This window comes from Convolutriloba macropyga, chromosome 4 (genome assembly GCF_964194025.1).
Source record: "Convolutriloba macropyga chromosome 4, txConMacr16.3, whole genome shotgun sequence".
Lineage (NCBI taxonomy): Eukaryota > Metazoa > Xenacoelomorpha > Acoela > Convolutidae > Convolutriloba > Convolutriloba macropyga.
The window spans coordinates 25,255,554-25,282,227 of NC_134471.1; the positions used below are offsets into that span (position 1 = coordinate 25,255,554).

At 34.5% G+C, this 26,674-nt stretch overlaps 2 protein-coding genes across 5 annotated transcripts in view; one reads left to right on the forward strand and one right to left on the reverse strand.

Annotated features, from left to right (window-relative positions):
• Window positions 1-26,674, reverse strand: part of LOC142337547 (ras-related protein ORAB-1-like) — a 555,140-nt gene that overhangs the window by 387,810 nt on the left and 140,656 nt on the right. The gene's annotated exons all lie outside the window — the stretch shown is intronic.
• The window catches only part of LOC142338338 (coiled-coil domain-containing protein 39-like), a 47,967-nt gene that overhangs the window by 10,141 nt on the left and 11,152 nt on the right, over window positions 1-26,674 (forward strand). For all 3 annotated transcript variants that reach the window (XM_075388042.1, XM_075388045.1, XM_075388044.1), the window contains exons 7-13: window positions 3,045-3,158; window positions 4,153-4,257; window positions 4,651-4,765; window positions 11,417-11,593; window positions 12,023-12,222; window positions 17,985-18,410; window positions 25,742-25,890. In XM_075388042.1, coding sequence (XP_075244157.1) covers window positions 3,045-3,158; window positions 4,153-4,257; window positions 4,651-4,765; window positions 11,417-11,593; window positions 12,023-12,222; window positions 17,985-18,410; window positions 25,742-25,890 — 1,286 coding nt within the window. The remainder of the gene's footprint in view (window positions 1-3,044; window positions 3,159-4,152; window positions 4,258-4,650; window positions 4,766-11,416; window positions 11,594-12,022; window positions 12,223-17,984; window positions 18,411-25,741; window positions 25,891-26,674) is intronic.

Below are 26,674 nucleotides of genomic sequence, written 5' to 3' on the forward strand. Positions count from 1 at the left end.
CCTATATAAACATACAACGAATTCTCATTAGATATTTCTTGCCATTTGTTAGTTCTTAGCAATCAAATAAGTAGTCGTGGGCCTCGGCACTCAGCGGGAATATTTACTAATATGAGGCAATAATGATCCACTAAAAATCGCTGAAAAATCTCAATTAAAAATAATTTCTCTCACAATGCAACGATAATCATTTCTTGGGAAAAAGTTGGCGGCTGTCGTCATTTTTTTCTCATATGGCTTCTACGGCTATTCATTTGCTAAGTTCTTACCAATGACTTTTTTCACAAAATCTTAAAATAAGCGGCATATATACATTGGGCGGTCAATTTTTGTTGCAAAATTAATATTAGTGGGTGAAAATTTGAAAGTGTGTGAAAAACGTGAAGCAGCATAAGCAACAAAGTTTTTTTTTCATTAAGCAAACAGGAAAACTCAATTTTTGCACAGCAAATGATCTAGTCAGAAAAGTGCGTATTTTAGAAAGCTAATAGACCTTACTGAACAATTGATATAAAAGCGCTCAACGAAGATCATTCAACGTTTTCTATGAAAAAGTCATATTAGTCAGTGGCAAGCTGTAGATGCAACAATGTAACTAGTTTAATTAGCTTTCAACAGATGCATTGAAACTCCTGTGTCAACTTGTATTCCCAGCAACTTTTACCAGTTTTTAGATCGACAATGTAAATTTGTTGGTTCCAAACTCTGTAGTGTCTAAAATTGCGCAACATTCTCCGTCCAAACTTAATACAACTGGAAATTATTCTGGATTGCTTGGCCTCATTGAAAACTGCACGCTACAAAGAATCAGCAGATGGAGTTTTTCGCAGGTTGTTTCTGACGCTGTTATTTTCCACAATCCCACATGCAAAAAATCAGTTAGATTAAGAATTTACCAAATCCTAAGCCAAAAGATTCACCTGAATCGAAAAATGTTTTCAATCAAAATCTGAATACAGAGAACGTTAAATAGAGGAAAAACAGCCTACAGAAAATTGTGTTTTTCTTGAGTTATTGATTTTTTTGTGAGATTTTAAAAGGAAAATTGAAAATAAAAGTTTCAGAGTGCCAAAAAGTCGGTTTTTTTGTGTTCTGATAGTAACCTCCATCAAAATCAAATTTAATAGAGCATCTTTTTTTATTACATGTGACCTATAGCGGTCTAAATAGAGGCGTCAAATTTAGACTAAAATGAGTCTAAAAATTTTGTGCCTTTGAGTAGTATGTTTTTTTTCTGTAAATTGTTTTGTGTCTGCCCTTCAATTTCCTTTGGTTTTAGAGCTTTCATATTTAAAAAAAATTGTAGAACGTGAGAAAATTTTGCGTTAAACTTTTGGTGCGCTCATTGATAACTGTCGCACAGCCAAATTTTCACTCAAACTGTTGTACTGAAGTGTGCTACACTCAGTAACACTATTCGATAATCTTAGTGCTATTTTGAGAATTTACGTTATAGTGCGTGAAGCACAAACTTGATTTGGACAAAGTCCATTTTAACGTGTGAACAATTTACTAAGTAGTTTTGAATAAGCTACCATTTTAAGATCACTAACTCAAACTAAAACTACCATGACGTGATATTGTCACGCCACGTAGAAAACACCAACCTAACCTTGGTAACTCTGTCGACACTGTTATCTTTATCCAATAGGATACTAGATAACCACGTGTCCGCAAGTATAAAAGGAGCTCGCACGCTCAACCACCACTTATTCTTCACTTCAGCACAAATTGATCCCTGATAACTTCTGATTTAATTCAAATTCCCGTATTACTCCCTTGCTCAATCTCAGCTTACTTGAGATGTTTTTCTAACTTAGAATATTTTATGACTTGTTCTTAACTAAGAACTCTCTAAGTCATAAAATATTAACTTAGCACAAATTTGGAAATCAGGTAAGTTAAACTTAACTTCTCTAAGTTGTAAAATTCTATCTAAGTTACAAGTTAACTTAGAATATTTCAACCTGTGCTAACTAATGCTATCTCAGTCTTAATAATTTTAACTATTCCATCCCTTCATGCTCGGTTCATATTTAATGCTGTTTAACATAACTTATTAATTCATATTTGCATTTAACGTTCTTTATTACTTAACTATATACCAAGAGTAGAACTAGGGGTTGAACTCTCAAGTTATACATGTGGTCCCGCGATTAACCCCGTCGTTTAAGTATCTAATGTACGGACCAGCAGTATACTGTTAGGTTGAAATCCAAAAATTTTGTATCAAATCTGTTGTTTCGCTTGCCAAAAATAATTATTTTATCACCTCGTATCAGCTCTTGTGCGATAACATTTCTGCCCTGGACAATTTTGTTTTGCGTGATAACTGACTATTATCAGTTCCTATCAGGTAATAATTCAATTTTTGATATCTATTATCTGGTAGCATCTTTTAAGACTTATAATTTTATAAGAAATCTTGCCAATTCGAAATATTTATCTTTCAGGATTTTATCTGACATTTGATTACACAATCTTATTCAAGAATTTCTGATATCGTACTCAATGAGTCAAATTTGTTTGTTATTGGGAGAGCTTAAAACATTAGTTTCAATTTTAGCATATTAGCAATATTAGAGCGAACTCACAAAGGTAGCTCAAACACAGTCTTTGGGATCAGTTGAATACTTTAAGTGCCTTGTTGCTTGATGATTAAATTCAAAAAATCCTTCGAAATGAAGAAGCGAATGGTATCTTGTTTGATCTGCTGTTCCAGTGAGTGTACTGTATATTTTGTTCCCCATTGGATTTATGACTCATCTATCTGATTAGATCTTAAGCGATAAAAATTTGAAGATGAAGCAGAATTTTTATTGTTTAGGACAAAAATTTTGATCGTGTTAGACAAGATGTGTTACCATTTTTTTCAGGCAATGCATAAAATGACATATGAATTGTAAGATTTTATCCGATAAAAGTTCTCGTATCATTGGAGTATTGCTAGACAATTATTATTGCTCCACACAATGTAACACTTAGCTATCTTTTGTTACTGTTATATAGTCTCTTTTTGACTTCATTTGTTATTTTGTGTCCAGGTTGAAGAAAAGGAGGACTGCTGTCAACAACAGGCATCCTTCTCAGGTCACATGAGAGACACGAATGAGGAAAAGATGAGGGAAATTGAAGCAAAAGACAGGGAAAAGGCAAAGGTGAGTTAATTCAACATGAAAGAGTATAATTTTTTCTCAATGTTTTGAAACTAGAGAAAACCATGCTTCAATAGGTATGTCAACAAACGATTTAAATGAATTCTAATTGCCTTGAAGGATTTATGTTATAAGCGATGATTGAGGGAACGACTAGCGCATGTGCGTAAGATAAACTTGGCATAGCTTAGAAAGAAGTATTTGTTTAACTGAAACTCAGCCAGAAAAGTGAGATTTTCAGGATCAAGGATGAACAAGACATGAGGTTATTAGAGATGCCCAACTTCATTAGTTAAGAACAGCAGGTGTAATGGTTAGCATACTAGGCTTACAAATAAAAGATGATGCTGTTTCTAATCGGCCAATACTATCCATTTATAAACTAAGATTGCGCTTGCTTAGAGCCACTTAACAAATAAAATTGAGTACTCTCATAGAATCGGAAAAAAATTTGCGGCAAGTGTTTGTCCGGTGAAACGAAACTTGATGTGCACTGAGAATATATCCCAGGTCTTGGTATTCTTCACCGAGTTTAAATCCCGGGTCAAGATGACAGCGCTAAAAAATGCAAAAATATGTAAGTTTGGCGGTGAATGAGTTGAATTTATGTAAGATTAATGCTAAATGCTTTGAAAACAAAGCACCACCGTTTTCTAGAGTTGATATTGCATGGCTAAACGTTTTTTATTGTTATGTTTTACAACTATGGGTTTTTAGCGTTAATCTTGTCAAACACTTTCTCCGCATTCGCCGCAAAAATATATAATCTAGAAAGAGTTTCTAGTAGAAAATTTCATTGAGGTTTCTACGCTTTTCAACGCTTGTTACCTTTGATCTTATTTTTTTTCCAAAAATTCCTTCTTTTTGCAAAGATTCTATTAACAACATTTTAGCGATAAGATATTTCTGAATGAACCCAGGCCAGGATTTGAAAAAAGCTGGCAATATGGCAGAAGATTAGATCATGACATAATTTTCTATGTCAAAATCTGTCCAGGTGTTTGATGAGAAGCGTGCCGTGGATGCAGAGATGGATGAACTGCTGAGACAGAGTCTGGCGCTGCAGAGAAACGTCACCAATGTCGCCTACCAACTCCAGAAGGTACATCATCTTTTGCAATTCAAAAATGGAAGAGAATTATACGTCTGATAAGAATTTTTTCAATACAGAAAGTGAACAGAGAATGTGATAGTTGTTCTTACCCAAAAAAATTACGGCAAGAGTCAGCCGAACCAAAAATTTTGTGTATGTCGACATTTTTGATTGATTTTAGCACTTTTCTCCGCCTCATTTCCTGTACAAAACTATTCTTTGCATTGTACTAAGATTTAAAATGAAATTAATTTTTTTAAAACTGTTTTCCGATGTAAATTAGCAACTTGTCATTCTTCTCTGTAACTTAGTTATAGTGATGTAGTTTGGAACCAACATGTTTTCTTGAACCTATCATGATGTGAAAAAATAGAAACGCGTCTTAATAAACCTTGTTAACAGGCTCGTGAAGACATCCGGTGCTTGAATGACGAGCGTGACCAAAAAGAGGAATGGGAAAGAAACGTCATTGCCACCAAGGAGTTCCGAAAGGCAGAACTAGACAAAGCTAAAAGCGGTTGTTAAAAACCTTCCTTGATTACTAATACGAAAAACGTCTTTCACGGCATACAAATAAGGCCTTGAAAAACAATTAATTGGGCCCTAAACAAGAAAACAATACAATCAGAACTGACAAAACGAAATTTGAAATGTATCCGTTCTTACTGAACCAAATTTTTGCCTGGAGAATATTACAGCATAACAATTCAGTCTTGCAGGAAAAGCATTATCGTTCCCACTCCGCTTACTTGTGGAACTATTTGTTGAACTGCGTTTTTTCGTTCAAAGAATTTCGACTGACCGATGTATTTGATGTAGAAAGAGATGGGCGGTATCATTTATTTCTTAATTTAGATAACTTTTAGGATATTTTTGACCAAACTTAGAAATTTCTGCCCAATTATGTTAATATTAGCAATTTTGAATTAAAGATAATTGCGCAGCCCAATAGCAAGGTTGTTATTAGTCTTATTGTGGTTTTTAAAATTCAAATTTTTTGAAATATTTTTGGGCGCCATATGTTTTTCAGGCCTTCATTTTAACATCAATGAGAAATCAAACTGAAGCAGTGAATTTGATGACTCTAAAAAGTTTTAAGAATCAGAAGGTCTCATCCGATTTGTAATGCAGACTTCATGGCATACGGGTTTCTTTTTGTAGCTGATTTTTGTAAAAACAACACACTTTTTTTTAATTGAGCTTTGAATCTTGCCCTTTTTTTTGGTAGTTGCCTGCCATGTTGTTGTTGTTGTTGTTGTTGTTGTTGTTGTTGTTGTTGTTGTTGTTGTTGTTGTTGTTGTTGTTGTTGTTGTTGTTGTTGTTGTTGTTGTTGTTTTCGACAATTGGACTCTAATTGTCAAAAAATGATGTCTGCAATATCCGGTAACTGAACTTTATAAAGAAATTTTTGATTTTACTGCGGTTACGTGTTACAATTTGAGCTAAAGTATTTTAAATTTTGACGCCGCAAAAACTTTTGATTTTCCTAAAACTTAAAATTCTTTATTTTTTCCCATTGGTAATTTTTTTCTTGTTGGTTTTCAGCAAAGTTATTTGTTCAGGGGATATAATACAGAATCTAGCGCTGCAAAAAACATCACCAATGACGCCTATCAACTCCAGAAAGTACATTATCTTTTGCAATTCGAAAATGGAAGAATTATAATTTTTTTTTGCTTCTGATAAGGATTTTTCCAGTATATAAAGTGAACAGAGAATGTGATAGTTGTTCTTATCCAAAAATTATTTAAACAAGAGTCAATTGAACCCAAAAAAATTTTTTGTGTCGAGAGTTGTGATTGATTTTAGCAATTCTTTGGCGTCATTTCCAGTACAAAGTTACTATTTGCGTTGCAATTACATTTAAATTATAACTAATTTTTTGAAAACTTTTCCGGTGTATATTAGCAACTTTTCATTCTTCTCTGTAAATTAGTTATAGTGATGTAGTTCGGAACCAACATGTTTTGTTGAGCCCAGCATGATGAGGAAAATACAGAAACGCTTCTCAATTACATTGTTAACAGGCTCCTAAAGACATCCGCTGCTTGAATGATGTGTTTGACCAAAACTTCATTGCCAACAAGGAGTTCCGAAACGCAAAACTAGACAAAACTAAAACTGGTTGTTAAAAGTCTTATTTAATTACTATTATAAAAATACGTCTTTCACGACAAACAAATTAGACTTTGAAACACACTTTTCGGGATCCTAAGCAAGAAAACAATACAATGAGAATTGATAACACGAAATTTGAAATGTATGCGTTTGTACTGAATCAAATTTTTGCTGGGAGATAATTACAGCATAACAATTCAGTCTAACATGAAAAGCATTTTTGTTTGAACTCCACTTACTTGGGAATTATTTGCTCAACTGGGTTTTTTCGTTCAAAAGATTTTGACTGAGCGATGTATTTGATGTAGAAAGAGATGACCGGTATCATTTATTTTTAATTTAGGCCACTTTAAGACTATTTTTGATCAACCTTAGAGACTTTTTTACCCAATTATATTGATATTAGCGTTTTTGAACCAATGATAATTGAACAACCCAATAGCAAGATTTTTCTCATTGTTGTTTTTGGGATTGAGATATTTGAAATACATTTGGTTGCCATTTGTCCTTCAAGCTTTCACTTTAACATCAATGATTAACTCAACCGGAAGCAAGGACTTTGTTAACGCTAAACATTATGGGAATTAGAAGGTCCCATCCGATTTGTAATGCAGACTTGGTGGCTTACGCATTTAATTTTTTTGCTGGAATTAGTAGAGATGACACATTTGGTTTCTGATCATATTATTTAAGTTTTGAATCTTGCCATTTTTTTGGTTTTTACCTGCCATGTTGTTGTTGTTTTTGACAATTCTTCTCTTATTGTTAAAAAATATCCAGTAACTTTTGCAATATCCAGTAATTGGACATTATTAAGAAATTTTTTGATTTCACTGCGGCTACGTGTTACAATTTTAGCTCAATTATTTTCAAATTTGACGCTGCAAAAATTTTGAGTTTCCCAAATTTTAAAATTTTCTGTTTTTGTCCCTTGGGTAATTTATTTTAATGTTGCTTTTCATCAAAATTTTTTGTTCTGAGGGTATAAAAGAAAATACTGCGCTGCAAGAAAACGTCACCAATGTCGCCTATCAACTCCAGAAAGTATATTATATTTTGCAATTCAAAAATGGAAGGAATATAGATTTTTCTGCGTCAGTTAAGATTTTTTTCAATATAGAAAGGGAACAGAGAATATGATAGTTGTTTTTATCCAAAATAATTGAAGTAAGTGTCAATCGAACCAAAAATGTTTTGGAGTGTTGAAAGTTGTGATTGATTTTAGCACTTTTTTGGCTTCATTTCCAATACAAAAATACTCTGTGCATTGTAATTAGTTTTAAACTAAAACTAATTAGACTTAAACTTAAGCTGGTTTTTGGTGTAAATAGCAACTTGTCACCCTTTTCTGTAAATTAGTTATAGTGATATAGTTTGGAATCAACATGTATTCTTGAACCAAGCTTGATTTGGAAATGCAGAAACGCGTCTTAATTAACATTATTAACAGGCTCTTGAAGACTTCCGGTGCTTGAAGGCCGAGCTTGACCAAAACATCATTGCCTTCAAAGATTTTCGAAAAGCAGAACTAGACAAAGCTAAGTGCGGTTGTTAAAAATTTTCTCTGATTATTATTATGAAAAAATTTCTTTCACGACACACAAATTAGACTTTGAAAAACACTTATCTGGGCTCTAAAGAAAGAAAACAGTACAATCAGAATTGATAACTCGAAAATTGAAATGTATCCGTTTGTACTGAATCAAACTTTTGCTGGGAGATTTTTACAGCATAACAATTCAGTCTTAGACGAAAAGCATTTTTGTGCGAACTCCCGTTATTTGGGGAACTAGTTGCTCAACTGGGTTTATTCATTCGAAAGATTTTGACTGAGCGATGTATTTGATGTAGAAAGAGATGAGCGGTATCATTTATTTTTTAATTTAGGTCAATTGAGAGTATTTTTGACCAAACTTAGGGACTTTTTCGCCCAATTATGTTGATATTAACGTTTTTGAATTAATGATAATTTCGCAACCCAATAGCAAGATTTTTCTCATTGTAATTCATAGAATTAAAATTTTTTGAAATACTTTTAGGTGCCATTTGTCCTTCAAGCCTTTACTTTAACATCAGTGAGAACTCAACCTGAAGCAGTCAGTGACTTTGGTAACGCTAAAATATATGGGAATTAGAAGTTCTATCGATTTGTAATGCACACTTGGTGGCTTACGGATTTCATTTTTGAACCGAAATTAGTGATGACGACACACTTTATTTTTGATCATATTAATTGAGTTTTGAATCTTGCCTTTTTTTGGTGGTATTTACCTGCCATGTTGTTGTTGTTGTTGTTTTTGACAATTAATCTCTAATTGACCACTAAAAATTATCCAGTATTTTTTGCAATTTCCATTTACTGCAATATTTGCAATATCCAGTAACTGGACATTATTAAGAAGTTATTGATTTTGCTGCGGCTATGTGTTACAAATTTAGCTCAATTATTTTCAGCTTTTACGCTGCAAAAGCTTTTGATTTTCCCAAAACATACACTATTTTTGTCGCTTTGGTAAGTTTTTTTTTTCATGTTGGTTTCCAGCAAAATTATTTATTCTGGGGGTATAGAGTGTGAATTTCTTCAACACAGTGAGATTTATTTCAATAAACTCAACTTCAATATCTTCGAGAGAAACTACTGTTTTCCTTTTCTTTGCATCAAACGTTTTGCTCACTGTCAAAATCGACATTGCCGTAATAATTAGCAAAAGTGGTTTATTAGCTACCTTATCCTTTGGATTTTAGTTCGGGACCTCTGTTCATTAGTTTTTTTTGGGGATGATAAATCAAAATAAAGGGAATAGGGTTCATTTGAATAATCATAAAGTTCCGTATTGCATGAAGCTTGTTTTGAAATTGGTGGAAGTAATTCAGAACTTATTTTTTGCTTGACTAAATTAATTTTGACCAAATTGATGTTTTCTCTGCTCGAGAAATTGTACTGATACTGATTTTTTTCTGAGCTAAAAATGAAAAACAGCAACATATTTCATGTTTTGTCGAAAAAAAAATGAAAATCACTATAACTTCTCGAGCAGAGAACAACGATTTGGTCAAGTATGTAACTAATTTTTCCAAAAAAATTTAGTTCTAAATTCAATTTCTATCTTTATTTAAAAACAAACTTCATACATTAGTGTCATTCGAGTAACAATGCCAAACAATTCCTTTTAATATTTATTATTTCTAGTGAAATAAAGACTAAACCGACTAGTATTGACCTTACTGGTATGATGTATATATCTGTCCGAATTCGAGAATTCAAAATACAGAGCTTGATCCAGCTTTTATCATTTTGACCTTTCTCTGGTAGATATTGTTAGATTTGGTAGATACTCAAGCCAAGAATTTGGATGAGCGGAGCCGGAACATTATGTGCAACCGCACATTACCGAGCCTTCTTGTTATGTACAATTTTTTCAGCTCCTTTGAATCAAAAGCAATGATTATGAACAGAATAGACAAAGTGACTGAAAATACATTTTGCTGATGAGCTCAAATAGCAGCCTTCACAAACTATAGTTTTACATAGAAGTATTGCAGCACAACAGGGATTGAAAGAGAGAAGCAACTTTGATCAGAATTTCATCTTAACATCTGAGATTCTAAATATGAGTCCAATATTTTGTTTTTAGATGAATGATGGTGCCACTAGGCATCAAAGGGTTTAATTATTTTGACTAAAAGCAGGAATAGTTTCTGAAATTATGTGAGATAATATAATTTCAATTTCCTGATTCAATGCTCATACACACCAAAAAAAACTTCAAGTAAATTTACCTAAAAAAACACCTGAATTCACCTGAACAGTCCAGGCAGATTTGTCTCACCTGAACCATACCTGAATACACCTGGAAAATACCTGAAATTTACCTGAAAAATTCAGGTATCACTGCGCTGTCATTATCATTTCCAATGTGGTAAAATCCAGGGTTCCAGTGATCTATTTTATGCAGAAATAATTGTTTTTGATTAAATACATAACGAAGAATGAATAATTCAATTTGATCCACTTTAAAAGCACTGCCTTTGCTGCTGTTATGATTCTACAAATTTTTAAGTTTCTTAAAACCATTATTCTGAAGCTTCACTATTGGTGTTTACCTCAGACACCCCTATTGGTTAAGGAAACTGTTGTTCGAGCTAGAAACAACAGTAGCACTGAAGATTGGGAAAACTTCATGTTAAACTTAAGCCCAACTTTGCCAAACTTGAAAAACGACACGACGATATTGCTGAATAAATGTGTCTCCTAAAACCTGGTTTTTGGTTGTGTTTTAATCAAGATTTATCTGAGGAATTTTTTGTCGTTTTACTGCTGAATGCAATCAAAAACTATTTTCAGGTAAACACACCTGAACTCGTTCAGGTAAAAATTTACCTGAACTACAATTCAGGTGTGATTAAGGTGCTTTTACACCTGAAATTCACATGAACTTCCGAATTCCTGAACCCGGTTGAGGTAAATTTACCTGAAGTTTTTTCAGTGCGAAGTATGAGTTCTGTTGTTGATGTTTGAACGAAAATTGTTTTCTGAGGGAAAATGTTTGTTCCTTAGAAGATCTGAAACAGCAAAAACTCTGGAATTGTTAGGGCTGTTATGATATTTCAGTTGAAAGAAACCCCTTGTGAAAATGAAGCCAAGACTTTGCCCCTTAAGCGGGCTACAATCAGCCCCCTCGTTGTTTTTATGACATCAATAACTCATGTTTTTCGCTTCGCTAAAATTCATGAGCTTTTGAGAAAAATTTGAAAAATACTTTGAAATTTTTATAACAACACATGTACAGAAGTGGATGAAATCTGGTACAACTTTTGGCGAAATAACTGCATATTAATATCATAAAAGTAGTTTTAATTTCATCCTTCTGGAAGTCGGATAACTAATACTTTTAGGACTAAGCTCAGACCCTGGGTCAGATCAAAAAGAATTTAATATAAATCCATCCAGGACACAACCTGTTCCCGGTACGGGACCCCTACTGGTCACGTTTTTCAGTTTTCTCTTCAAGGAAAATGAATATCATTTACTTGGTTTACTTTTCAACAGGCGAGTTGAATGCAGAAGAGAGGCTGACTAAAATAGACGAGGAACATGTTGAAACAGAGAAGATGATAGAGAGACAGAGGAAAGTGCTAGAGGACAAGTCGAGTGAGAAGTATGCCAAAATGAACCAGCTGTTCCAAATGAGAAATGAAGAGAAACGACTCCAAACTGATATCGAAGGTGCGTATTTTTTCAGTATATGCGACAATGCGACAGGTTATTTTGATACGTCCCGGAGACTTGTTCAGCAGTTTTTACTTCTCTAATCAATATCAAGTCAGGTACATTAACATTCCCAAAAGATCCTCAACAAGGTCGGCAGGTTAATTATACCGTTTGGGGTCCATTTTAATGATCAGACAATTAAAAACGCACGGAGGTAGAGTTTTTCTATTACGCGGTCCATGATCAAAGTTTTGGTCAAAAATTTACATTCACGCGCAATCAGGGCTGAATTGGCGGGTTATAGGGGCAATTCAGCACGAAAACTTTGATGTTTGCTATAGCAGAAGCAGAAAAGAACAGCAAGTCCGGTATACATTTTTTTATCGAGAACAAATCGACTCAGTCAAACAATAATCAGAAGCTTATGCCATTCTGTTTTTTCAGGAACTGCAAAAATAATGGCAGGTTTGGATCGGAGGATTGACAAGTATGATGTTGAATTACTACATCTTCTGGACAGATATGTGGTGTTGGAGTTTAATGTGCAGAAGTTGCAAGTGAAATTACAGGAGATGACCTTCAGAAAGGAAGATGATTCAGAGGATGACTCACTCAAACGGAAAATTCATCAATTGAAAAATAATGTAACACATTAGACTTTCGCAAGCACCCATTCACGGTTTTGCAAACTTGCACACGCACACTTGAATGTTTACTTCCGGTTTCGGGAAAAAAACCGCAGAAAAAATACCCTCTTAATTTTACATAGGAAACAAGGCGGCTCCGTAATGTGCGATTGCACATAAGGTTCCGACCCCGCTCATCCACAATTTTGGCATAATTGTCTACCAAATGAGGAACAGATGGAAAACACAAAAAATTCAAGTATTTTTCAAAAAAAACTGGTAACTGGTGTATGAACGAAAAGATAGCCACCAAACCAAAGCAAATAACTCAGTGGAGTAAAAAATGATGCATTAGATTGATGAGATATGCCGATATTAAGAAAGCGAGCGAAGACGAATGGCAAAATCAAACAACACAACAAACATTAATTACATCAAAAAATTTATGTCCGTTTTAAAAAACAAAACTTAATAACAAAGTCAAAATAGTGTCAGATAAAACTGAAAATAAATAAAATAACTTGTAATTCACCAGAAACAAAATGGTTATTCACCAGTTCATATTAAAGCTTGATAACAATAAAACAAAAATGAACAGAAACTTTAAAGTTAGAAAATTCGCTGATTTTTTTTAAAAAAAAACAATTAATTTCAAAGTAATGAAAACCATTAGGAATCAACTAAAATATCTCATAGGTTAACAATTAACAATGCTTCTATAGACGGGAATTAAGAAGTTTTGGTATTCAATTTTTTATGCAGTTACAAAAAGAACAGCAAATAGACAACAAACTCAAAATCAATTAAAACTTGCCAGAAATTGCTTTGGAAGCCGTAAAGCCATAATTTGGCGCCCAAAATATGTTCGATTGCACTTTCGTCGAACACCGATAATGTATTATGTGGCCGCTCATTATTGAAAATAAGCAACAATTAGACAAAAAGGAAAAATGCAAATTTATGTAATACCTGTTTTTTTTCGAAAAAAAAATTATTTCCAAAGACATTAAAGCCATTAATTGCAAAACGAAAAATTTGAATAGGTTCGTCCATTCTTCCAAAGGAAATCCTTGAGACCTGAATTATCCAGAATATGTCTTACGTCTACAAAAAGAACGTCAAATATGACAAAAATCAAAAATTATTATTTTTTTTGTGAAAAACTCGTGTGGAAGCCAGTAAAGTCATAACGAATTCTCTTAAAACATTAGATTTTGTGACACCAATCCTTTTTGACATCTTTCCTTGAAATGTATTATGTAACCTCTCATTAATGAAACTAGGTAACACGTAGACTAAAAGGAAAGAAAGCAAGATTATGTAATACTTGTTTTTATCGAAATAAATTTATTTCCAAAGACATGAAAGCCATTAATTACAAAATGAAAAAATGAATAGGTTCGTTTGTTCTTTTATAGGAAGCCCTCGAGACCTGCAATTATCCAGAACAAGTCCTACGCCTACAAAAAGAACGTCAAATATGACAAAAATCAAAAATTAATTTACTTTTTTTGTGAAAAACCCATGTCGAAGCCAGTAAAGTCACAACGAATTCTTTAAAAACATTAGATTTTGTGACACCAATCACTTTTGACACCTTTTATAAAGGTGTTTGTATCTAAATTAAAACAAGGTGGGGTGGCTCAATAATGTGCAATCGCACATAAGGTTCCGACCCCGCTCATCCACAATTTTGGCATAATTGTCTACCAAATGAGGAACAGATAGAAAAACACAAAAAAATCAGGTATTTTTCAAAAAACTTGTGTATGAACGAAAAGATAGCCACCAAAGCAAATAACTCAGCGGAGTAAAAAAATGATGCATTAGGTTGATGAGATATGCCGATTTTAAGAAAGCGAGCGAAGACGAACGGCAAAATCAAACAACAACAACAAACATTAATTACATCAAAAAATTTATGTCCAATTTAAAAAACAAAACTTAATAACAAATTTAAGATTGATTTTTTTAAATAAAAAGCGATTGGCGACAATCGGAATTACTTTTGGATTGTAACGGTCCGAGTTTGGTACAGAACTTGTCCTGCTAATGCTGATTGTCCATTAGAAATGTTCAATTTTTGGAATGTCATTGATATAGATATTTTGTTAGTTACAAAATCAAAAATAAATGCTGCGTTTTTGAAAATCAAAGAATGAAGTTAGCACAAAACGGCAAAGTTTTATTTACAGAGCACTCTCAACGGAAGTTGAAGTGGAATTAGCCCCTTTTTCAGTCTACAAAGATTGTGTTAGTGGTGTTTGGGTGTGCACTTTACAAATTTAATCAGAGTGGACTAAAGATACTTATTTTGTGCTGTTTTTGATGAAAAAGTCTGACTTTGTGAAATATTTAGTCGGAATTTGTGACAAAAAAAATTCAATGAAAAAATCCGACAACTTATTTTGTCTTTAAACGTAAAATCAACAACATTTTCCTGAAAAATTTTATTAAATTTCATCAAAAGTGGTGAAATTGGCAAAAAATTCCGATAAAAGGTGAATGAAATCAACGGAATTCAATCTATTTCCTCAAAAGTTTAAACCTCGATATCTCCCTGTAAACGAAAATAAAAAGACTCTTTTTAATTCCAAATTCTACGCTCGGCAAACTATGTAATGACACCAGTCTCAACTCTCTTCGATGAATATATCGATCGGCCAAAATTGACTGAACAAAAAAACCCATTTGAGTATATAGTTCCTCCCCACTCAAGAGGGGTCGGAACAATAAACCTCCACTTGACTTTTAGCAAGCTGCGCATTTAGCGCGCTTTGCCATGCCTCGCGGGCATGGCCATACTTTAGTGGCCCGTGGAAATTGATATGAAACTATCTATCACAACCGAACAACATATCACAGCCAAAACTAAAAGATAAAAATCCTTGAGCTAGCAACTATAAATTTTACTTGAGCTAAGGTACGCTGAAGTTGTATGCCAATAGAAATTGTCATTAAAGACATTATATAATAAAAAGAACAAAAAAGACAGCAAAAAGATAGAAAAGAAAAAATTAGTGAAGCCTTGAGCAACAGATTAGTTGTCGTAACAACCACCAACAATCAGCTGAAAAACAAACGAATTGAAACTAATGCTTCCGTGACGGCCAAAACTAGCTGTCATTAATGAGTCCAATTAATAGAATGAACAAACAGAAAAAAATTCAAAAAAATTACCAACGCGTCATGAAATAATATAGTAATGAGGATTTAAGAAAACAGACCCTAAGATCCTAAAAAATCGAAGAGGTTAAAAAAGCTCTCCTTAGAAGACCTATAGGACCTTTTATTAAGGTCATTAATTGACAATATAAACAAAAACAACATAAAAGAATGTCAAAAATCAAAACTCTACTATTACTTTTTAAAATCAATTAGTATCAAAGTCGTAAAACTCATTAGTTGACAATTGTACGTTTCAAACAATGGAAACTATGCATCGATAAAACAAATGAAATATTTTTGCAGGAAATTTTACATAGGAAATAAACCCCCACTTGACTTTTAACAAGCTGCGCATTTAGCGCGCTTAGACATGCCTCGCGGGCATGGCCATACTATAGTGGCCAGTGGGATTTGATATGAAACTATATATCACAACCGAACAAATTATCACAACCAAAACTAAAAATTAAAAATCCTTAAGCTACCAACTATAATTTTCACTTGAGCTAAGGTACGCTGAATTTGTAAGCCAATAGAAATTGTCATTAAAGACATTATGTAATAAAAAGGACAAAGAAGACAGCAAAAACATTGAAAAGAAAAAGTTAGTGACGCCTTGAGCAACAGATTAGTTGTCGTAACAACCACCAACAATCAGCTGAAAAACAAACGAATTGAGACTAATGCTTTCGTGAAGGCCAAAACTAGCTGTCATCAATGAGTCCAATTAATAGAAAAAACAAACAGAACAAAATTCAAAAAAATCACCAACGCGTCATGAAATAATATAGTAATGAGGATTAAAGAAAACAGACCCTAAGATTTAAAAAAATCGAACAGCTTAAAAAAGCTCTCCTTAGAAGACCTATAGGACCTTTTATTAATGTCATTAAGTGACAATATAAACAAAAACGACATCAAAGAATTACAAAAATCAAAACTCTCTTATTACTTTTTGAAATCAATTAGTATCAAAGTCGTAAAAATCATTAGTTGACAATTGTACGTTTCAAACAATGGAAACTATGCATCGATCAAACAAATGCAATATTTTTGCAGGAAATTTTACATAGGAAATAAACCCCCACTTGACTTTTAACAAGCTGCACATTTAGCGCGCTTAGACATGCCTCGCGGGCATGGCCATACTTTAGTGGCCCGTGGGATTTGATATGAAACTATATATCACAACCGAACAAATTTTGTCAACCAAAACTAAAAATTAAAAATCCTTAAGCAATCAACTATAAATTTCACTTGAGCTAAGGTACGCTGAGTTTGTAAGCCAATAAAAAGTGTCATTAGAGACATTATGTAATAAAAAGAAAAAAAGACAGCAAAAACATTGAAAAGAAAAAATTAGTGACGCCTTGAGCAACAGAATAGTTGTCGTAACAACCACCAACAATCAGCTGAAAAACAAACGAATTGAAACTAATGCTTCCGTGAAGGCCAAAACTAGCTGTCCTTAATGAGTCCTTTTAATAGAAAAAACAAACAGAACAAAATTCAAAAAAACTACCAACGCGTCATGAAATAATATAGAAATGAGGATTTAAAAAAACAGACCCTAAGATCCTAAAAAATCGAAGAGGTTAAAAAAGCTCTCCTTAGAAGACCTATAGAACCTTTTATTAATGTCATTAAGTGACAATATAAACAAAAACAACATAAAAGAATGTCAAAAATCAAAACTCTACTATTACTTTTTAAAATCAATTAGTAACAAAGTCGTAAACTCTTTAGTTGACAATTGTACGTTTCAAACAATGGAAACTATGCATCGATAAAACAAATGAAATATTTTTTGCAGGGTTCAAGAAGAAGCGAACAGAAAAAAGAGCGAAAAGAGAAATAAAAAACTCGCTCTTAAAAACTGACCTCAATCTAACTTAAAATCTGCAAAGAAATTGCGCGCCAAAAAATCGTTTTTCGCTCATCTTTTTCTCAAACATTCAAAGAGTAAATTTTTTTCAAGAATCGAATCAGTTATTCACCGGATTTTCAATGATACCATTTTGTATCGCTCGGCAAAAGATTTTAATCGGCTGATTTCCTAAAAAGGCAGATATTGCCTAAATTGATTTCTCAAGAGCCAAGGAGGGTAGCATAAAAATATTAACCTTTGAAACAAAAATAGGTGAACACGGGACATTCACTTATAACATTTCATTGGACATATTTCATTTTAAAAGAGCAATAATTGCCCTGTACTGCTCCTATCTTCTTACAATTTAAGATGATAAATAGAATCTACGTGACAAACAAATTGATCTCATGAAAAACGAATGTAGAATTTTGCTTGCAAACATTTCCGAAAACAATTGAGATCAAATATAGTCGCCAAGGCCAAAAAGCAATGACTAAATGCTGACATTTTTCATCTAAATTTACGCTTGTTTGAACATTACGAAAAACGTACAAAAAATTGTAAGTACATAATGCTATAGTGATTTTTCATTCAGGTTTATTTAATTCTGCTAAACGGTGTCAAAAACAAACTATATAGCTAAGCGACTTGCTGACAAGATCTCCGCAGCAATTTTCCACAAAAGCCACAATTGGAATTAAAGTTAGATTGATTATTATTAAAACTTTTATTACTTTTTCAGCTGGAAAAACTAGAGCACACAATTCGTCGATACGAAAAAGAGTGTGGCAAACAGAAAACGGAGCTGAAACTTGTCAAAGCGGACTTTGAGAAAAACCAGGAATTGGAAGCATCCTTGACCGAAACGAGAGACCATGAAGATCGATATATTGACAATTGCGTGCGAATTTTGGACTTGACAAAACGTCGCAAGGAAGAGTCACTGAAAGACTTTTGCGTACATAAAATGCGGCATTTGGCGCTGGAAAAAGCTGAAAAGTGCTCGGCGGAGAAGCTTCATGAGAAAGAGGACAAATTAGATTTCATGGCGTCTACGCAGGACGAAATGAAACTTCTGATGAAATTGACAGCTGAGCAAAATGCATACGAGTTGAGATTACTTAAAGAGGCAAATTCGAAAGTCAAAAATGACCTGGGGCAGAAGCAGGTTAATTGTCAATTAGTATTTCTGACCCATCTCATGATCAATTTTTTGGTGTTGATAGAAAGTACCCATTGTGCCAAAAAACCCAAAAATACCCATGTATGATAAAATATACTTGTAATACCGGCTGCCAATTTGCAATCCGATTATGGGAGGAAAATATCAAAGGTAATTATTTGGGTATTATAGCACTGTTATGGCACTAATATTTGATTTCCAGAGTGGAAATAGAAGTTATAGACTTTTATTCTTTTTAATAGCCGCGAAGCAATAGCGGCTATTATTGGGGACATCGTGGTTTTTTACAATTCAAAGAATTTTTACAATTCAAAGAATTTGAATTGTATTGGGGCGCTGTCTTTTTTTTAAGATCTGTTCACACATTTTCATGATTTTTGAAGTCAAATTGGAGTAGTGATTTTGGTCACGCCGAAACAGGAAATGGAGCGAAAAAGCGAGTGGTTTTGCGGCGTGAATTTTTTTCGCTCTAATTTTAAAGTAGAGTGAGAAAATGGTGTTTGAACAAAAATTCGGTTTCTCGGTAGTGGTTTTTTGTTCACATGCGGAAATTTCACTCTGATTTTTACTGTTTTTTCGATTTTTTGGATCGGATTTTTTTCTAAATGGTTTTCCCAATCCATTCAAAGCTCATTCTAGGCCTAGTTTTTTATGAGAATTAAATTTTCATTTCTCGTTAGTGGTTTTTTTGTTCACATGCGGCATTTTCACAATGTTTTTCTGTTTTTTTTCTTTTTTTTTATCAGAATTTTTTAAAAATGGTTTTCTCAATTCACTCTTAGTCCATTCTAGGTCTGGTTTTTCTGTTTAGTCAATGAAAATTCTTTGAATTGTACGTCAGGACTTGTCCTGCTATGTTTTTTAATTCGTCGTCTCCATCGATGATTCTTACGACCTGACTTCTTGGAATTGACTTCTTGGAATTGACTTCAGTGACTTCTATTGCTTTGCAGTTAAAATTTGTGTACGTGACGTTGTTTCTGCTTTTAGGTCAATTGCGTGACTTACCTCACTCAAAAAATTGACTTTTGAACTCACTTATGGAACTTTAATTTTTTATGAAGATTTACTAGTTAATAGTGTGCATCTAAGTAGTGTCAATCTTATATGCCCTAATTTGTGATTATTAGTCTTGAGTTTTTGATTTCGAATATCAATTTTGAAATAGCTCTTTAAGGGCGTTTTCCTTATAGAACGTATGTGTCAAAAATTGACAGTCCGAAGCTAACCCGAAAAGTCTAGTGGTCTATTGAAGGACTGGTGGTCGATCTGTCTATCTTATTTCTTTAGGTGTTTCAATTCCTGGAAGGCCACGAGCGTCTATCGCGGCTATTTTTCGGCAATCTGCCGGCTCCGGCTATGTTTGTCTTTTGCCACTTTTTGCCTGTTCACCTTTCAATTACGTTTATTCGTTTAAAAAAAAACTGTTGTAATATTTTTAACGGTTAGACTAAATTAGTTTTCACCAAAAGCTCAATTAAGTGACACAGATTTTGTGACTGGCATTCAATATAGAATTGTAACAAAAGTTTTCAAAGTTTGTTTCTATTTTCAATATCTTTTTCCGAAACAGTTTATAAAAACCATTTTTTCCTGGTGGAAGAAGTTTTCAAATTGTTAAAATTTTTTGCCTTGCCGGTATTTTCACGCTTCGTTTACGCTTATGTGCTTAAATAAACTTTTACATAAAATGTAAAAATATCAAGCATCTCGTGAAAGTACTGATGAAAATTACTTCAGTATCCAGCAGAATCAAAGGAAAGACAACAGCTGGTGTGTTTTTCTAAATTATTTAAAATTTTGATTCCATAAAATTCAGAAAGTTAGTCAAACTCCATTTTTTGTCTATTTTTCCATTTTTTGTCTATTTTTATTGTCCAATTATTATACAAGAAGCAAGCCTTTGTTTCAAAAAAGTGCAGTGTTTTATCAGTTTCTGGTTACTCTATTTCCTCTTTTTTCTTCGTTCAGGCCGGAGAGTTGTCATGAGATTTAATCACGGGTAATTAATGGTAGTCCGCCGTTTACATTTTTAAGCAGTCAAGCAGTTGTTTGTTGATGTGATATATCGCAAGATCAGAACCTAGAGTTAAAGCTAAAACTTCGATTTAAACTAAAATTCTTACCTGATATTGAAGTAATTTTTTTTGAATAATGGCTAATAAAATCAACCGAATAGTGTTCTCACAATTGTTGATACCAGAAGTTTATCAGTTCACATAAACCATAACCTTGAGCAATTAATTCGACCTCCCCACCATCAGTGATTACCATAAAAGCAACTCGATGATCCTCCCTGTAGATACCAATGACACCTTCTCAGGTTGGGAGACCAATGTGATAAGTGCAAAAAACTGCACTAATACTTGCCATATACGGCAAGCGGGTAAATTTAATCATGCTTAAGCTAAAAATTAACCATTATCAGTTTATTTATATCTAGATGGTAGTGTAAATTTGCATTTTGATAGCGACTATGAGTACCTGTGATTTTTTGTACTTTCAGGCAAATTTAAAATCTATTACTAAAATAATGAAAATCTTGTTACTCTGGCTTGAGACCACGACAATGGTGTCCAGACCACCAATCGACGGACAAATATTGAATCAAGAAAAATGAAGAGAAGAAAAAAGACAAACTCAAAACTCACGGTACACTTTTGGACCTGCAGGTAACAAATCTCTTTCCTTTATGTGCGGAGAAGACGCAGTCCTGAAAATGAGGTGTCTTATGAGCCGTAACAAAATACTAGACACTCCTTTTAAAGAGATCAGTTGTAATTCAACAATAAATTTCTCCCAAAGAGACATTTATAACAACCATATGGGCTAAACTTCTGCCCACCGTCCAAAGCGTTGGAGAATCTGACGATTATTTTCTAGCTTGCCTAAGAGAAGAAGCACGCTATTGTGACTTCCAGACACTAAAAACGGTGACCAACCGCAGGAAAGGGTTGGTAAAAATGAACTTTATTTGAATTTGAGAGGCCTGAGGCAAAATTAAGACTGTTAGACAGCATCAAAACTAAATCAACGGTGACAACCGTGCGAAAACCTACATTTCAGAAGTCCAGCAATGGCTTTTGTAAGTTCTTCAACAGGTAATAAACCAGTTACAATGAAACAAGAAGTGGGATACTACTTCAGAAAGACCTTCCGAAAACCGATTGAAAACTCACTGGTGGTAGAGGCAATGTTCACTTGTATATTAGATTTCAAGTAAGGTGGGGCTCTATACGAAAATGTGCAGGAGTAAAACCAGGCCGAGGTCAGGTAAGTCCGATCAAGGGAAGATGTCTGGCCAATAATCTTCCGAAAAGGAGATAAGTTTGTGCTCTCCACGCGAAAACGTGATTAACATAAAAACTACATGGGAGTACATTATAGTGAAAGAATATGAAATAAAAATGCAAGTTGAGGCCGGTGCAAATAGTCTTGTGATATCATCCGTCATCTGGAGTGAGCTTGATAAACCTCAAATAGACCCCAAAATAAGACGTCTTGAGGCCTATGATGGTCAACAACTGACGGGTTTGGGATCACTAGCATGTGATACTGAGTGGAAACGAATTAAGTCAAGGCAACAACAACTTGCAATTGCGCAGTCCCACGAAATTTGGCCTACTAGGGAGAGTAATACTATCCCAAGAAGGCATCAACACAGTGTTTTATGAAAATACCTGCAGTCAAAGGATGCAAAGCGCATGTGAAATTCTTACCAGGATCCCAGCTGATGTTCAGCAAGGCAAGAAAGATACCTCTTCTTCTACGAGTCAGTGTCAATAAGAAACTTGAGACGATGGTACGACAGGGAATCGTGGAGCTGTTGTAACCTATTGGGTCATCAATGCGTCTCCAGAGTTTTAAGTCTATCCGTGGACCTGAAAAGTCACATTAACGGCAAAGTTATGGACGAGTTTCATCCACTCCCATACATGGAGACCATATTAGACGCATAATATCAGATCAAATTTTACGAGCATACAAAAAAATATATGTACAATCAGCACATCGCAAGGATTGTTCAAGATGTGCAATTGTCAAAAGTCGACTACATGAGAAAAATTTTACTTTCAATGATAAAAATTCATCTCCAAACCGGTCTCAGGCGTTAGTTTTTTTGGTTACTCAATTTCAAGGGAAGATAACGCACCCGATCTTCAACATTTTGAGAAAAACAAAAATTCAAATCCGCTAACAAATTTGAAACAATTAGAGTCTTTTGTCGGCTTAGCAAAAATTTAAAGAAGAATGACACCACATTTTTCCTTAAAAATGTTATTATTGAACGATATTGGAAAAAACGACTGCAGATAGGAAAAAGAAGAAGAAAACATTGTCCAAAACATAAAAAAATGAGATATGTGTTAACCAATTTATTGAACCGTACAGCTTGACGAAAGAAGCGACCGTTAAAACTGTTGACTCCTCAGAGAGAGCACCAGGCGGAGTTCCCTCATGTTCTCTCACAGGAAGGAGAACTTTTCATCTACGTCTCAAAGAAATGAGCAAGAAGCACTTGCAATAGTCTTTGTGGTCACAAAATTGAAACAATTCCTCCTCGGAAGGACGCTCACTCTACAAAATCTCTCAAATATCTCTTTTCTCTTTGCGCCAGACGAAGAAAATCAAAAACAGAATCATCAGGAAACACGAGATGTGCGATAACGCTTATAAGATTCGACTTCGAATTGAAATAAATAGACGGAGAGCAGATATCCGAAGCTGATATTTTGAGCAGACTGGATTTTGATGATGATGACAACGGTTGAGTCTGCTTTGTTCTTGACACTAACTGTTTTGTTCAATACAAACTGGTAACCCAATCAGACATCAGAACCGAACCAAAAGCGAACTGGGATCGAATCGACTTTTCCAAAATATCATCAAAAAAAAATAAAAAGCGGTAACTCGAAATAGTGCTCTGATGCGGAGAAAGGTTTCGAACAGCTGAAAGACGCCTAAACTATCCACAACAAAATCATATTTTGAGGATTCGTTCTTTTCATGCGAACCAAACTAAGGCATATAATGATTGTCAAAGCTCTTGAGACCCACCCAGACAACAATTCAACTGAAACAGCTGTCCGAATGATAGCTTGTTGGGCCCGCATCAGTCAATATGTCCTTCAATGGGTTAGTAAATGTACGAAATGCAATGAAAACAGGTTTGGCCTGAGGAAAACAGTATCTTCTTGGCCAGATGCAGAAGAATGCGAAAGACTCCATATAGACTGGGCTTATGCTAAGGACCAAGGTAGCATCCTAGTGATAGTTTACACGAGATGAGGTTGGATAGAAGTCTTCCCTATGGGAAAAAGAATTTCACAAGCAGTGAAGGTGTACATAAGACAAATTTTTGCAAATTTTAGGATACCAAAAGCGTTGGTATTAAACCTAACTGTGGTGTGAATTACTGGGGTTCAAATAGATAGAGTCACCAATCTGCCATCAAAGAGCAAATTGGCTTGCCGATCGTGCGGTTCAAACAGTGATACGGGCTAGTCACGCAAAGACTCCAAATCTGAATGTGTCATTTGGATCTTTCCTACAGCGGGTTTTGATGACACAACCGAACAGTTCCAGGGGGCGGGGCAAAATTATTCTGAAACTACTGCTAAGACGGATTGTGAGGCTTCCAGCAGTCACTGACTTTGATCTGAGTGCACTAGTCCTCTTCAAACCAACAAGCAGTTCCCCAACATTTCCGGCTAACTTCATTATACGCATAGGAATGAATACTTCACTCTTTCACCCAAAGAATTCCAACAAGAGCTGTAAGTGACAACCAAATTGCTCGCCTCGAACCTGATGATATCAGGACCAAATCTACTGATCAGCAACCTTCTGACTGACAATCTGAGAGCAGTAACGACAACATAAACGTGTCATCGCCCAACTTTCATGAAGAAACTTCAATAATGAAGAATAACAGCTTTCAGGGGCCACGAGAACTTCGAGCAGAAATAAAAAACAAATGGAAAGATTTTGAGAAATTATCTCTAAAAACTCGCTTAAAAGAGGAGGGAGGATTCGATATATCGCGAAGAACAGAACATAGAGTTTAAGTTTAAACTTTGTTCGAAACTTTACTCTATGTCCTGCTGTTGGTGAAGTAATTGTGTTGAATAGTTGCTAATAAATTGAACCAGATCGGTGCTTTAAAATTGTTCATACTCCAAGTTTATCAGATTACATAAATCATAAACTTGAGCAGTTAATTCGGCCTCCTCACCGTTAGTGATGACCATAAACCAACTGCGTGATCCTTCCTGTAGATACCAATGACATGTTCTCAGGTTAGGAGAACAATGTATTTATTGGAAAAAACTACATTAATATTTGCCATATACGGCAAAGGTAAAAACTTGTTCATACTTAAGGTGTAAATTAATCATTATTAGTTTAAATAAATTTAGATGGTTCTGTAAGTTTTCATACTGCTAGCGACTATAAGTACTTGCAAAGTTTTTGGACTTTTAGGCCAATTTAAGTTCCATTGTTAAAATAATAAAATTCCTGTTACTTGTGCTCGAGGCCACGACAGTTGTTTTGTTCTCAGTTATTTTGGAGGCCATTTTTATACTTTGAATTAAAACGACAAAGATAATGTTTCATTGTCTATATTTTTTTTTGTCAAATGTTGAGTTTTACATATGTAAAAAGAGAGAGTGCGATGGGGTTAAACTGTTTTGCTGCATGATTAATCGTATCGAAAAACAATCAGTTTGTACACGTTAAGATCCTTTGATTCCGGTTATAATTGTACCATAAATGATTATTATTAGTTTTCCCATAAAAATTAGAGCTCAGTTTTTAATACAGGCGTTTTTAATATTGTTGTTGCTTGAGAAAACCTACAATTAACCTACCTTCATTAAATAAATACTTGTTTTTGTCTGCTTTCCCCCCATTCCTTGCACATACCCCTATGAAAAATGTATCAAAATTGCAATTATATCAAATGATGTACAAAAATTTTCCCCCTGATAAAAGTTGAATTTCTTGCGCATCAGCTACGGTTCTCATTTTGGGGCCCCAGAAAGAAACGAACCGCTTATCAGAATATCATCCAGCAAATGATGGGGGGGGGGGTAGTTTCCGCTAGAAATTCCGAATGGAAGATCTGCATGGAAGAATCTAGACAAGACTCTAAATCGCGACAGAGTTTAGACTAGACCCATTACAGTAGACTGGTTTGTAAAAATGGTCAGAATTCAGAGGTTATTGTGGTCTAAAATAGTCGGATAAGTTGTCACTTTGTTCTGGGACGTCCATCTTAGCCATAATAACTGATGTCGAGCATTGGGTTAAAGGTGACCCTTGGTCAGAGGAAGAAATTGTATGAAACATTACTGGCTCGCACTCCAAACAAATCATCCCAAGAAATGTCCATATCTGAATTTGTGGAGGAACGGGAAAGCCTCAAAAAGCAAGGAGATAAGTTGGACAAAGATGTACGAAGGTTAGTCCGAAATTGACTTCCTGGCCAATCCATATTTCGAATGAGAAAGTGCCTAAAAATTTGAAAGCAGCATCGACATCAAAAATTTTGTCTAAAGAGGTAAATTTTTGGCGAGTAATTATACTTGTAGAATTAAAAGTTCTGTCTGTAGAGCAAAAACCTATTTTCAAAGAAATTGACCTCTGTTTTTAGCGCCTAATTGCGCATAATGCGGAAACGTTTATTTTTGAGGAGGCATTTTTCACACTTCACTTAAAGTGGAAACTATACTTACTTTCTTAGTTTCAATTGTGAATAACGGTATATTGTCGGCGTAATTAGGTTCCGCAAGATACAAATTTAATTTGGGAACAAAATAGATTAGGTTTAAATAACTAAAAAAATAGGAAAGTTGTTTCCCTGATTTCGGGGACACATGCTACTATAAATTGGTAACCACTTCCCTAAGTATCCATCAGGGGCACAGTCATGTTTTCAAATAGAGCAACTCAACTCAAAAGTGTGCGAATGAGTGAGTCAGTGAGTGAGAGTCAGTATGTATGTGTATGAGTGTGTGTGTGTGTGTGTGTGTGTGTGTGTGTGTGTGTGTGTGTGTGTGCGTTTGCGTGCGCGCGTGCGTGCGTGCGTGTGTGTGTGTGTGTGTGTGTGTGTGTGTGTGTGTGTGTGTGTGTGGGTGCGTGCGTAATGGAACTTCTATGAGTATACCTGGGTGGTGATTGGGGTATGTGGATATGTGTGTGCGTGCGTGCGTGCGTGAGTGCGTAGGGGAACTTGTATGATTGCG